The sequence below is a fragment of the Dasypus novemcinctus genome, chromosome 9 (assembly GCF_030445035.2).
Source record: "Dasypus novemcinctus isolate mDasNov1 chromosome 9, mDasNov1.1.hap2, whole genome shotgun sequence".
Taxonomy (NCBI): Eukaryota; Metazoa; Chordata; class Mammalia; order Cingulata; family Dasypodidae; genus Dasypus; species Dasypus novemcinctus.
This window is the reverse complement of record NC_080681.1, coordinates 128,673,048-128,687,255: the sequence shown is the minus strand read 5'-3', so window position 1 is coordinate 128,687,255 and position 14,208 is coordinate 128,673,048. Positions and strand designations below refer to the sequence as shown.

At 59.5% G+C, this 14,208-nt stretch overlaps 1 protein-coding gene across 1 annotated transcript in view; it reads left to right on the top strand.

Annotated features, from left to right (window-relative positions):
• Window positions 1–13,660, top strand: part of AJAP1 (adherens junctions associated protein 1) — an 86,326-nt gene extending 72,666 nt beyond the window's left edge. Inside the window, exons 6-9 of the mRNA XM_058304738.2 lie at window positions 703–790; window positions 2,898–3,140; window positions 4,960–5,091; window positions 11,733–13,660. Coding sequence (XP_058160721.1) covers window positions 703–790; window positions 2,898–3,140; window positions 4,960–5,032 — 404 coding nt within the window. The 3' untranslated portion in view covers window positions 5,033–5,091; window positions 11,733–13,660. The remainder of the gene's footprint in view (window positions 1–702; window positions 791–2,897; window positions 3,141–4,959; window positions 5,092–11,732) is intronic.
• The last annotated feature ends 548 nt before the right edge of the window (window positions 13,661–14,208 follow it).

The window sequence follows — 14,208 nt, the reverse complement described above, 5'->3', positions numbered from 1 at the left end:
CGGTGGGAGCTGGGGCGGGACAGGCGGGCACGGAGGGTGGGCGTGGAGAGCTGTCCCGTCGCTGTCGTCCATGTGTGGGGTCAGCACACAGCTCCTGGCCGACCCACCTCCTGGGTAACCCGTTCTGCTGTTCTGCTCTGCCAGCTTCCTTGCTCCCCTCCCCCGTGGGGTTGGGGGCAGGGCAGCGAGGTTAGGCTGCCATCTTGCCCTGGGACTTTGGGCATCTTTACCAGCTGGGCTGGAGGCCTTTTATCGCCCGGAGCTTCATGGGCAGTGAACCTCCCAGAACTCTGAACAGGGCCATGATCCCCGTCCCTCTTCCCCTCAAGCCCCGGGCTGCCCCGGCCCCTCCTGCTCCTGCCAGACCCTGTGCCTCTTGCCCAGCGCTCAGGGTTCCCATCGAGGAGCCAAGGAGCTGCCCGGGGTGGGAGGAGAGGAAGGGGGCTGGTCTCAGCAGCAGAGGTGCTGCGGGGCGGGCGGGGGCAAGGAAGGCCCCCGAGGGTCCCGGCTGGGGCTGAGGGGGTGGCGGGAGGGAGGGGACAGAGCTGGAGCCTCCCATCCCGGAGCTGGCACGGGGGTAGCCGTGGGGACCCCGCAGCCCCTGCCAGCACCTGCCACCCCCGATGTGACCGGGCACCCGAGGCGTCTGGGGTGGGCTGGGGTCAGGCCTTCCTGAGCACGCCCTGTCCCCTCTCTCCGCAGGCCTGGCCGTCCATCAGATCATCACCATCACCGTCTCCCTCGTCATGGTCATTGCTGCCCTGATTACAACTCTTGTCTTAAAAAATTGGTAAGGAGCCTCCGCCCTCCAGCCCGGGACAGGGGGGCTCTGAAGGGGTCCCCAGGAAGGCCCCGCCCCTCGAATCCAGCCCAGGCCATAGGCAGCTGGTCCGGGGTTCTGTACGGCTCCTGCTGCCTTCCACCCCGGGTGGCCTCCCGGCACCTTCTCCCCGGAAGCAGCCTGGGGGCCAGGGCGCTCTCCGCGGGGTTGGACCAGCCCAAGCCTGCGGGGAATCCGGCCTCCGGTGGCCCGGCTTCCGGCTTCCAGATTCGGTCTCTGCGCCCTTGTGAGGCGCGCAGCCCCTTCTCCTGAGCTTACCCTCCTGCCGTTCCCTGGAAGGTGGGCCGTGCCCCGGGCGCCTTCCGGCCGCGCTGGCTGGCTGGCCTCCTTTCATCTCCCAGCCCTCGCAGCTCCCGAACTAGGCCACGGCGCTGCCCCAGGCGGCCCGCCTTCGCCTACTTCCTCTGGAAACTGCCCTACTTTGAGGCTGGCTGCGCTGGGTGTTTGGACCTGGTGCGCCCCTGGGAAAATCAGGGGACTGCTGGGTAACCCCACTGCTCGCAGAGCGCCCGGAGGCCTCCGTCGGCCCCAGTCACTCCAGCAAACGCGTTTCCTTTCAGCGGCAAAGCCACAGCTCCCAGGTCGGTCGAGTCATCCACCCAAATGATCCCCTGCTGCCTCCAGACAGCACAGGGAGGCGGGGGGCTGATGGGCAGATGCCCCCTGACCGGGAGGTGCGCGGAAACGCCGAGCGACCGGCAGCTGGGATTAGGAAGAGGGACCACACGGCTGGGACGGAGGTGGGGCAACACGGCCGGAAGAACCAAGCTCGCACGGAGCCAGGGAGGACGCGGGCCGCCTCTCGATGGCCTGCAAACCTGGAGACGGGACAGGCCGCAGCGGGGTTCCTTAGGCAGGGCGTGGCCAGAGGAGGGGCTGCAGGCCCCTCCAGTCTGGGACTGGCAGGAAACTCTGGGACAGAGACTCCTGGCCACCCTGACAAAAGAAAAGCCGTGTCCCCAAAGGAAAGGGCTGACTTTGTCTCCGTGACCCCTTCACTTTCTGTCCCTTTGGGTCTGCAGCCCTTGAAGAGTAGCCTTGGGGAGGGGCAGGGGCCCAGACTGTGGCCGAGCGGTTCCCCTGACCTTGAGCTTCCCCTGCAGAAAGCGTTTTCCGGTGGGAGGGGGACCCTTGCACTTTGGCCTGCAGCTTCTCCGCTCCCCACGCGGGCGGGCGGGGCCCTTCTCCAGGAATCTCCTCTCCCTGGGAAGGCCGTCCAGGCCGCAGCCGAGACCTCCAGGGAGGCAGCAGCTGCGGGCTCTGGCGGGCTCTGAGTGCCAAGAGAAGGAGAGGGGGAGGAAGGCAGCAGGGGCCCGGGGGGAGGAGGCGTCCCCAGGCTGCAGAGGCGTTTCCCTGGGAGCCCCCCGCCCCCGTCCCTCCATGGCTGGATGCCAGGGTCCCAGCGCTCCCCTTTATGGGCACGCTTGCCAGGGACGTGGCATCGAGGGGCTCGCTGGTCACCCGAGTCAAGCCCCTTCATTGTCGAGGGCGGGGCTCCGCCAAGTGGCTTCCGGAAGCCCCTGTGGTCAAGGACGGGGAGCTCAGGAGTGGGGGGGGTTCTCTCAACGACCCTGTCTGGGACAAAGGAGGGTCCTCACTCCAGCAGGAGGGGCCGAGGATTCCCCACTCCCCAGTCCCCTCCAGAGCCAGCTGCATGGACTCTTCTCAGACGCGCCGGCGGCCCCGGCAGCCTGCACACAGGTTTCCGCAGGGTCCGGCGCCAGCGTCGCCGCGGCTTTCCTCCCCTCGAGGCATCCGTGGGGATACCGAGTCAGCTCCGTTGGCGGCTGACACCTTTTGGACCAAGGAACGCCAGGTCTCCGCTAACACACCCACTTAGCTCCTAATTCTCCCTGCAATAACGGCCGGCATTTAAAATTCAAATCAAACAACAACAACAAAAAGGCTGATTGCTTGATTGTGGTTGATCTTTCTGAAAAGGCTGGGAATTACCATTTAATATTAAAGGCTGGATAATTGGGGCCTCAGATCGGAGGCTCCACGCCGGGCTGCAGTTGCGCCTTCGCGCCCCCACCCCGACTCCTCTCCCTTCCAGCTGTGCCCAGAGCGGGAACGCGCGCAGGAACAGCCACCAGCGCAAGATCCACCAGCAGGAGGAGAGCTGCCAAAACCTGACGGACTTCACGCCCGCGCGGGTGCCCAGCAGCCTGGACATCTTCACGGCCTACAACGAGACCCTGCAGTGCTCGCACGAGTGCGTCCGCGCGTCCGTGCCCGTCTACACCGACGAGACGCTGCTCCCGACCGGGGAGTACAAATCCACCTTCAACGGAAACCGGTAAGAGCGGCACGGTCTTGCCCCTGACGTGACCACAAAGCCCCCTCCCCGGGGGGTCTCCGCCGGGTGCGGAGGGGCGGGGCCATGTTAGCGCCCACCTGGCAGGTGCTTTGCCACCCAGAGGGATGTGGCATGCGGCAGCCGGAATGCACTTCCTGACCCCTGAGGTTGGGTCACAGCGGGAAGCGCCAGCCCCGGGGCCATGCCGCGGAGGCCACGCGCTCGCCGTGGCCCAGAGTCCAAGCGCCGGCTTGGCCCATGCTGGCCTTCTAAGTAGTCGCAGGTCACTCGTGGTCCCTCTGTGAGCCTGCAGCTCTGACGACCCGTCAATAAATGTCAGCGGCAAATCCAGCAAATGTCTGATACCAACCAGGAGACTTGACCTCACGGTTCTAGTTAAATGCTCTCCTTTATTATTCATGTGTAATCCCTCAAAGAAGACACGTGCCTCAGACCATCCCTTGCAATAGCCAAGAAACTATTGAGTCAGCTTCTGAAGATTTATCTGGAATTAAATTAAAATATCAATACGCTATTTTTTTTAAGTGAGCATGCACTCGGGCATCATTTTGTAAATTAAAACTAAAAGTCTCCAACAATTTAGAAATCTTAGGGAGAGAAAAGTAGGACACCAGTTTGCCCTGACGGCACCTTTAAGCCACCAGCCTCTCTGCTACTTGATGCTCCCGAGCTCCATGAGAATCTTAGATCCAAGGGCAAGGGGGACACAGAGGGAGGGAACTTCTAGAAAGGTCCCGCTTGCTTCTCAACTGTTTGTGAATTTGATCAGATACAGGGGATATGGGGGTGCCAGGTGAGCGGGGGCTGCTGTGGCCAGCCACAGGTCCCCCAGCTGAGGGGTCCTTGTCCTGCCGGTCGGAACAAGTGCACATTCCTTGAATGCTGCTCTGCTGCCCCTTCTCTTGTTGGAATCGCTGTGTTGGATTCCACAGCATTCCACAGAAATGCTCCCTTCTCCACGGGGCCGGTTCAAGAGCGGAAGCCCTCCTAGCTGTCATTCTGAACAACTTGAACTTCACCTTCCACATTTGGGGAGCTTGTTTGTTCCATCCCAGCCTTCCAGAAGGCCGATTCATGAGGAATTGGTAAAAGGGTTTTCAGACCCTTTCATTGACTGTGTGCAGGTTTGGAGGTGAATGCTCTGACCACTGCTTGGGCGTTGGGGGTGCAGGGGGTCGGGAGGACACCATCTTTGGGCTCCACTCTCAGTGCCCATCCTGTGGGGGGTGCCCTGTCCAAGACCGTAGTTGGCACCGCTGGGGAGGTTATGCACTGGTGTGGAAGCATTGGCTGGAAAGGGTTCTTGCTTTTTGTCGAAGGCAATGCTCTGCTGTGTCTCACCAGCCTTGAAAATGGCTAACTCGGTCTCAAAGTTGGCAAACCATGGGAGGCCATTTCATGAGTCAGGCTCTACCCTCTCCATGATGGCCAATAAAATACATCAAATCTCTGCCCTCTGAGGCCTCTGGGTTTGTCAAGCAAACTCAGGAACCCAAATCTGGTATCGCACAACTCTACCGGATGCCATCTCCGGGCTGTGCACCAAATTCCATGCCTGGTTCCCCAGTGCCCCCAAAGCCTCCGACGGGTGGGAAGGAGGCGTTAGCAAACAGAACCTTCTCTGTCCACTGGGAGGGAGAGGGTCCCCTCCTGCCCAAGGCCAGTGGCCCCAGGAGAGCATTCCCTTCCGGAATTCTTTACTTCTCAAGGAGCCAGTGTCCCGCAGTGGGCCCGACCTGGCTGGCTTGCCGAGTGCTGTGAACCAGCACGTGCAAGCCCGTTTCTCTGCTCGCTGCAGACCCTCTTCTTCAGACCGACACCTTATTCCCGTGGCCTTTGTATCTGAGAAATGGTTTGAAATCTCCTGCTGACTGGCCGAAGACTTTCTTAGCTCCTGGAGGCAGGACAGACGTCTGGTGGCTGTTCCATGGTACGTATCTCTCTTTGGACATTTATTTTTTCCCTTCTCCTCGCCTTCCCCACCCCGTGTCCACATTGGGTTATCTGGAATCTTCTGGGCCTGGCAGGAGGATGGCCAAAGTATGATTTATTTGAATGCCCGGCTTTTGGTCTTTTTGTTGTGTTTGGTAGAAAATGCACCCCAGGTCCTGATCGATGGGAATAACCGATCCCTCTGTACCCCAATTCCGCACCATGACCCTTTTGCCGGATACTTTCCCTTCCCTAAGGAAGGCCACCGCCAGCACTTTCTGCATGGCAGGGAGAGCCATTTCTGGGAACAAGCTGCAATTCCAGTTCTCATTTCCCTCAACAGGAAGCTATTAGGGCAGTGAGCAAGTGGGCAGGGGCCACGCCTCTGCCCCTTGTCTTGACATTAGGAGGGGGTTGCAGAGCGGAATTAAAACACCATTGTGGAATATAAAAAGAAGAGATAAGAAAGAAAATGATAAAGAAAGAAAGTGAAGAGTGGAGACATCTACTAATTTGAAGCCAAGAACCGGCACCAAAACAGGATGAATTTTCCACGCTCTGCTGGATGAGAACATTTGGTTGGCTTTCAATGATATTAACTTTAATGCTAACGTTAAATTGCTTTCTTCTGTGCTGAATCTCCTGCACATCCAGGCTGCTGGGCGGAAAGTGCATTTCGCCCCCATGGCTGCACATTCTACATGCGCCGTCTATAGACACAACCCGAGGGTGGTTTGGTTTTTTCCCTTTGGTTTGTTTTCCTTTTCGATGCTCCATTTCCCAGGAATTTGCATTTTGCTCACTTTGTTCATCCAAGAGGTAGTCTTCCCCTCCCCCCCAGATATTCTTTCCAAACGTGACGTCGTATCCCTTCCACGAACAGGGATCTCAATTTCTAGGCTGGGATGTCAGTGTTTGAAAATGACATGTGTATGTGTATATATATATTTTTTCCTTGCGTTCTGCTCCCCTCCGGACGTGGAGGACTGCACGGCAAGCACTGGCGTCGGAGGCGGGGGGTGCTTTCTCAGGGGTGTCTGTGCCCGCCACCGCTCAGCCCGGGGCCCTCGGCTGGAGCCAGAGGCGCCAGCTGCCCTCAGAAGTAGGAACGGATCCCTCAGGTCCTAATTCCAGCACTAATGAATCGCGTGTTCGGTCCAAATCAAATTTCCAGCCTCCCTCCCTGTCCTGAAGCCAAAACAACCAGCTCCGAGCGCTGCGCAGCCAACAGGCCCAGCCGTGCAGTGAGACGAGCCGCAGAGGGGGGGTTCCTGCTGAGCCGGGGGCAGGTGGGTGTGGGGCGTCGGTCCTACCTGAGCCCCTTGAGGGCCGATGTGCCGGGCACGGCACGGCCCTCAGAACCCTCCGCCTCTGTCTGCCCCAGCGTGACTCACACCCTTACGGCCGCCAGGAGCACCCCCACCCGGCTAGCAGCGGGGGGGAGCCTGCTCATCAACCGGGACCCCTGGCCAGGCCAGGCCCAAGTGGCCACCAGCGTCCCTATCTCTGACTCTGGGCCCACAGGTCTGGTGGGAGAAGACATACTTTCCGCTCCGGGTGGCCTAGCAAGGGGGACGGTTCCCAACGAGGCCGCTGGAGCGGCAGCTCAGTGAGGTCCCCTGCCCGGCACTGCTCACCGCCCTCTTTACCCAGGGCAGCCCGTTCGGTCCTCCCAACACTCCCACTTCACAGAGGAGGAAACTGAGGCTCGGGGAGCTGGGTGACGTGTGCGAGGTCAGCCTCCCAGTGGACGGTGGAGCCGGATGACACGCAGGCCCCAGGGCCCCACGAGGGTCCAAAAGGTGGTGGCCCCTCTCGCCCACCTCCTCTCGCCACCAGGGTCCGAGCCTCCCTCACCGCCCTCCTGTCCCCAGCCCCGAGGGGGCGGAGTGCCGGGCGGCAGGAGAGCAGGGCAGGTGTTGAGGCCACACGTGCTTTCCAGGGACATTCAGCCGGAGCTGTGGGGGGCAGCCCTCCAGCACCCCCAGGCCTGCCACCAGGGTCTCCTCTTTCTCAATGGGGAGGCGCAGCTCTGACCTGAAAGCAAAATCAAAAGAGGAGAAAAAGAAAAATGCTCGGATTTACTTCTCTGATCCAGAAATTCCTCCTACTGGTCTGCCCAGGTCTCCCCTTCCAGCAGCAAGGGACGCTGGGGACCCCACCAACATGGGGTACCCCAATGGGCCCACACACTTCGCAGGTCGCCCAACCCCACTTCCCTCTCTTGGGGCCACCAAAGAGCCCGACTCGTTCCTGGAGGCCCCTGACAGGTGAGGCGAGGAGAGCCGTCCACCTCCTCCGAGCCCGGCCACCGTGTCCACGGGCCCACCCCGCGTGGCCTGGAGCTGTCGCCACCACGGATGCTTGCCACAGAGCGATGGCCGTCGCCTTTCCCCCTTAGACGCAGCGCGGGAGGGTGTGCAAACACCCTTGTTAGGCTGATAGATGCCTGAAGAGCCGGTCTCCCGCGTGTCAGGCCGACCGTTTGTCACTCACCGTGGCGGAAGCATTTGGATTCTGCCTGTTCCCTGATTCTTGCAATTAATGCCTGGACATGAGCGTCGAGCTGAGAACTGCCAGAAAGATCTCTCGGATTTACCAGGACACTTATTGTCCTTTAAATAAATAGCAATTAATACTAAAACATTTAATTAAGGTTTAAGAGCCAGTGGAGGTATTTGCCTCTCACGTAGGTGGGAAGCCTCTCCGAATGCATTTCTATAGAGTAGTTTGTTTTCATGCCCCGTTGTCTTCTCAGTCTAACCTATAGGCACATTTCGGACCCAAGCATGGTGGAATCTGGCTGCCCGGCTCGGCAGGTGGTCTGCAAAGCCTGTGGCTGGGGGCAGGCCCTCCCCTGCAGAGGCACACCCCGCTCCCTGGGCTCAGCCTCTACCCGAGCGGGGAGCACATCCTTGCTCAGACGCCTCCCCTGTGGACAAAGATGAAATGCAGCTGGAAGGCAGGCAACGCAGGCACACACCTGCCAGGGGTTCTTGCCTCATTTCTCGTCATGTTTCGTGCAAGAGGGACACTTCAGAAAACCTCATCAGTTTTCAGATTTTGAACTTCATTCCGAGAAGAGCCTGCAAAATAATGAAAGCTCTTGAACAGGAAGCGGACGAGACATAAATCATGCATTATTATTATTATTTGCCAAACACATTTGAAGACATAACAAATAAAAAGTAAGAAATGCACCTGAGCCTTCCCACTTTGTTCTAAAAAATACATTAATAGAATATCAAGCTTTGTAATTCAAAGGGTGCTTTTTCAAAGCAACATCCAGACGTTTCTGGAAGCTGAATTCTGGGGGGAAAACAGCACTGACTAAAACTTCTTGCAAACTCCTGCTTCAGGGTGCAGCAGGATTAACCAGCAGTTGCTGTACTCCCGGGGGAAATTCCTGGCGTCTGCTTCCTTTGTTTGCCAAAAGCAGGTGCTGGTCTTTAAACCCAGGACAGTCCGTTAACCCGGGTGGAGCCTGCGAGCACCCGAAGCCCTCGGGAAGTCTCCGGGTGCTTCCGCTGGCTCCCCGGCAGCAGAGGGCACTGGTTTGCTCCAAAATCAAACTTCCTCGAAGCCGCACCTCGCTGATTTCTTGGCAGTGCCAGCTTCCTTTTTGCCAGACCCCATGCTTTGGCGGGAACTGACGCGGTCACCTTCGCGTGGGGTGTTTCTGAGCCGAGCCACCGAGGGCCTGAGTGGCCGCAGCTCCGTGGCCCTGCTGGTGGCCAGTGGCCAGTGGAGAGGCTCATGTGCTGGAGTCCGCAGAGTGAAAGACCCTAGCTGGCCCCCGTGAGCTTGAAGTCCAGGCGGGAGCACCTGGGCAAGACCTCGGGGCTCCCACGGAGGTGACGGTGGGCCCCCTGGAGCCCTGCTGTGCAGCGGGGAGCCCGGCCGTCCTCGAGGGGACCCCTGCAGGGAATCCAGCTTCCCCCTGCGAGAAGTCGGCGCTGCCCTTGAAACGGACCCTTGAGGTGCAAGCTTGCGCCCCTCCCTCGCTCTTTCACCCTGAGACCCCGGCTTGAGCCTGTAGGTTGGCAACAGGCTTCCTTCTCCGGAAGGCACACCGTTGGTGCTTGACATCCCACGGAGGCCGCTGGAGGCCTCGGAACGCATCGGTCCTGGATTGGAGAAGGTGTCACCTCCTCCCACACACGCCTCTTGTCTGAGCGCCTGACAGCGGGGATTCCTTGTGCCCACCCAGACGCGGAGCCGGGGCGCCGGGTGACGAAGACAGGCCTCCCCACTTCCTTGGGCAGCGGCCGTGCTCTGGGGGTGACGGTGAGTGAATACACCCACTCGGATGAAAATCAGTGCAAACTGTCTCACGCCCGGGAAGGAGGAGCACAGGGCGTGCCGCGAGCCAGAACAGAAACGGAAAGCACATTAACGAAGGCTCGGGGGACCCTGGGGCTGCTCCAGGCAGTGACTGGTCCAGCTGAAACCTGGAGGGACCAGCGCCGGCCCAGGGCAGGGGGCTTTCAGCGGGGTGCGCAGCCCAGGAGAAGCCCCGACGTGAGCGAGTGTGCAGCGGGCAGGGTCAGGCCCCGGGCAGCCGATGAGCCGGGGCCAGGAGCGGCGAAGACGCGGAGGTGGGAGCATGGCGAGGTGGGGTGGCCGGAGGGAAAGGGTGGGCCTCTGTCCCCTCCGCTGACTGTCCTCGGAACTGTGCCTTCCAAGTTGGTACCTCGGCTTGGAAAGCAGACCCAGTGGGCAGGATGCCGTTCCGTGGAGGCGGGTGACCGGATGGCCCCAGACCCCTCCGAGATGGTTAATTACTCTGGGAGGTCAGGGCCAGCCGCGAGCACAGAGACCGTCCCCGACACCAGGACTGGCCACCGGGACGCAGCCTGTAGGGTCACCACAGACATGTTTTTAACTTTCGAAAGTTTAAAAAGAAAAAAAAGGATGTGTCTCTCTGTGTTCATTGCTTTGCTTTTTAATATTAAAAGCATCCTGGGAATGTGGAGCTCGGTGGACACAGTCGGGGTCGGTCCAGAAAGCAGCGGATCCACTCGCACTCGGGCAGGCGTCCGGCTGCGAATGCAGGGTGACAGCTGTGCTCCTGGGGGAGGCCCGTTCACCTCGTGTGGGGGTGCACACTCCATTTCAAGCCTCTAGGAGCCCCCCAACAGGCGTCTGCCAGAGGGGAAGGTGAGGACCGGCCAAATCGGGGGCCGACCTCTGTTGAGAGGTGGGGATGTCCAGGGAAAGAGTGACACTTCCAGGACAGGCTCCGGGTCAGAGAATGGGGACACAGCTATTCGGGCCAGCTCTGCCCCGTCCTGCCGCCCGCAGCTGCTGGGAACCTAGCTCTCTGCACCCCCACCTCCAGGAGGGCCGCCCCGCCCCAGGCTTGGGGGATTCAGGACAAACCCCCGCCCGAGTCCACTGAGGGCTGCCGCAAGGGGCTTTGGAGACCCTCACTCGCGGGTGGTGCCCCAATGCCGGGTCTCCAGTGGCGGGGCGCCCAGGAATCTGCGCCCCTGAAAAGCCCAAAGGCACCCCGTGGAGCCGGCCTGCCCACTGCGTCTGGGAGCCACTTTCCCAACTTCATTTGGGGTCTTCCAATCTTTCCTCTGTAGAGGAGGGTGCGATGCCGTCCCCCTATGTGTGCTCGAGGGTCCGAATTTGCTGAGCTCTGGGAGTCCTGGGGGAGCTCTGACCACAGCCGAGAGACCAAAACCCCTCCCGGAAATGGGTGCGGCTTTGAGCAGCGCCCCGGGCCAGGCTGTCTTGCCCGGCAGCTGCCCTGGCCACACAGCAGAGGACTGAGGCTCTCAAGCTCCCTGGGGTCACCCCTGGAGCTCCACTTCCTGCTGGCCGACCGGGGTCTCTCAGGGAGCCAGGGAAAAGCCGCGTCCCCATTTTCCCGCGCGGAGCCGCCTGCTGCTTCTCCAGCCTGCTGCGCTTCCTCTCTTCAGCAAGATGACCTCCCCGAGACAGGAGGTGGCTCTTCTGGTGCCGTCCACTCCAGAGCCTGAGCTTCACATGCCTTAGGCAGGCGGCACGTCGAGGGGGCCCACTTCTCCCTGCAGACGGGCAGGGGGCAGGGGGCTGGGTCCCCCAGGGGGAGGGGGGGAGGGGGCGGGCTGTGCAGGAGAGGGCCATCGGGCAGGCGGGGTGCATGCCAGGGGCACAGCGCCACCTTGGCATTAAGGAGGGGTGCCCAGGCCCCCGCCAGGGAAGCCCAGGCCCGCCGGTCAGGCAGTGGCTGTGTCTCACCTGCAGCTGGGGAGGCTGCAGCCAGCCAAAGCTTCCTGGCCCTGAAGGCTGAGCCCCTGTGGCACGGCGGGTGGGGTTCTAGGAAGACCTCCGTCACCCTTCCGTGCCTGTTGGCTGAGAAGGAGGAAGGTCGGGGAGTAGCCATGAGCCCCCTTCGCCTGCCTGGCCTAGTCCCGCCCTTGACCTGCTGCCATTTTTTCTTTTTAAAGATTTATTTATTTATTTATTTCTCTTCCCTGACCCCTGCCCGTTGTCTGCTCTCTGTGTCCATTCGCTGTGTGTTCTTCTGCGACCGCTTCCATCCTTATCAGCAGCACCGGGATTCTGTGCTTCTTTGGTTGCGTCCACTTGCTGTGTCAGCTCTCCGTGACCTGCTGCCATTTATTCTCTTGTTTTCTTTCCACACAGGATTCCGTTGGTGAACCTGTAAAAAACAAAAACAATACAAAACCTACAACTAAACTCTCTAAGGGGGAGGGTCCCCGCACCCACCACTGGTTCTGTTTGCCCGTGGGGAACTCACAGAGCAGGACGCTGCAGGCCAAATATATTTTTATAAAAAATGCTCATGCCTATGAGTGGCTGCCTTCTCGCAGAGTTTTCTTTGGAGAACAGAAAGAAGAAACCCAAGCAACGAACTGGAGACACCGAGGGGAAAGGAGACCAAGCAGAGAGGACAGGTGGAAGCTTCTGGAACCTCGGATCTGGACGACGAGTCTGAGCCTGTGCCAATAATACCATTATGTGCCATGGACTGACCCAAAAGACTCGGCGACGAAGCCGAAGCCAAGAGAATCACACGTAGAAATCGTACAAAAAAACAGGGGTGGGAATCTCGTCCCGTAGAGTCGCTTCACTATTTCCGGTTAATATACATATATAAATATATAAATACACCCGGGCGCACATGCACACTTTTTTGTACTGTAGCGATTTTTGAAGATCTTAAATGTTCCTTTTTTTAAAAGAAAAGTATTACCCGTTGCAAAACCTGATTTATTTAACATGCTTAGTACGAACGGAGTTTTCTACTTTGGCGACTCATCTCACACGCACACGCGGCACATGCACGCTCACACACTCTCCTACATACACACACACACCTGCGTACGGTGGAAACGCAGTTCCACAGGTGAGCATTTCCTTCCGGTGCCCTGCCCCATCATGCGCATCCCTCCCACCGGGCAGCTTCACCCACACCTCGAGGCCCGCTGGCTGGACAGTTGGTGAGTGATTAATTGCCTTGGGCCAGAATTAAGAATGTCACGGTTTTCTCTATATAAATACATGAGTACTATCTTTTTCCGTTGAATTGTTTGAAAATGCTACCTAACGGCCACGTGCGCACAGGTGCAGCCGGCGGCTTGTAAATGAACCGAGAGTAAGCCTGGTGGGCGGTGGGTTCTCAAGCATCTTTGTGTTATACAAGCATAGACTGAATTAAACAAGTGTGCGGTCCCCAAAATTAAAGGAATATATCCTCATACACGTGTGTGCGTGTGTCAGGGCAGAAAGCAGAGATAGGCGAGGCCTCCGGTGTGTTTGAAAATTGGGAAATAATTCTGTGAGCCCATACCCAGGCGGGTGTCCCCTGCGCAGCGGTCTAGAACGTTCTGCATTTCTTTCTTAAGGATCTTGTGCTTCCTTGAGCCCAGGGACGACTTTTGGCCTTGGTGGCATCTGGGGCAAAAATGCTGCTCTCTTGTCTGTGCCTACTGGCTGACACCTGTGTTTTGCTCCAAGAAGCCTCCCGAGACCCTACCTGATAGAAAGAGGGGTCCCCCTTGAGCCTTGTTACGGAGAGTCCCAACCACAGATACCACCCTGCCCAGTGGGGTGAGCCCCTCCCGAGCCGCTTCTCAGTACAGCCCCCGGGTGCCTCGGCCTTGCCGTGCGGGGTTGCAAGGTCCGGCCTCGGCACTCTGAGCCTGTGAGGAAGGCCGGCCGGGCGGGGGCCTGTCTTTGAGAGTTCCTGCCACGAATGGCCCACGAGTGACCTTGACTTCACCAGCAGGTGCGTGAACACACTGAGTGGACGCCCACCCACAGACTGGGTCCCAGGCCAGCGGACGGCTGCCTCCCGCCCCCCACCGGCTGGGCTGGAGACCTTCAGACTCTTCCGCTGGGCTCTGCCTCCCTCCAAATCAACGTGAAATGTTCTGGAAAAGTCCACTTTTGCACCTCTCGAAATACGTGAAAGTAAAGACAGAACGGCAGAGGGGAAAACTTGTTTTTGTAACGCAATTGGGTCAAGACGGATGTACGTTGCTCTTGAAGTTGGAAAGTCGGTGTTTTTTTTTTATTTGGGGTTTTGTTTTGTTTTCATTTCCCCCCAAAGCGCTGCCACACATCAAGTCCATGCAAATGCCCCGCACTGGCATCTCATCATCTCCTGGTTCCTGGGACTCCCCGCCGCCCGCTGGGCTGTGCACCCTCCTTCTGGCTCCTGGCCACCTCCACCCATTGGCCTTGGGGCCCTGCTGACTCGAGACGAGCACAGGGGTCAGCGTGGGTCAGGGCGCCGCGGCTACCGCTCCCGTGTTGGACCTTCCGAGCGTCAGAAGGAACCGAGCCAAGAAGGAGGCGACCGGAGGAGAGGTTGGCGCGCAAGCTTCCACGGGAGCTGCCCCCCGCCCCTGCTGACCCCCAGATCCCACCGAGGCTCCTGCCCCCCCATGGCGGCCGCCTGGGCGCCCTGACCGCCCTCCAGAGCTCCTCGAGATGCCAGCCCTTCGAGGGAAGCGGGACCAGCGGGGCCCACGGCGCACGCTTGGCCCCGGGTGTGCAAGCTCCTCCACCGCAGGGGTAGGGGCCTGAGTGCAGAAGATGCCACCACCACGTTTCAGTCGTCCCTGGACACCGCAACTGGAAGCACCGCCCACCT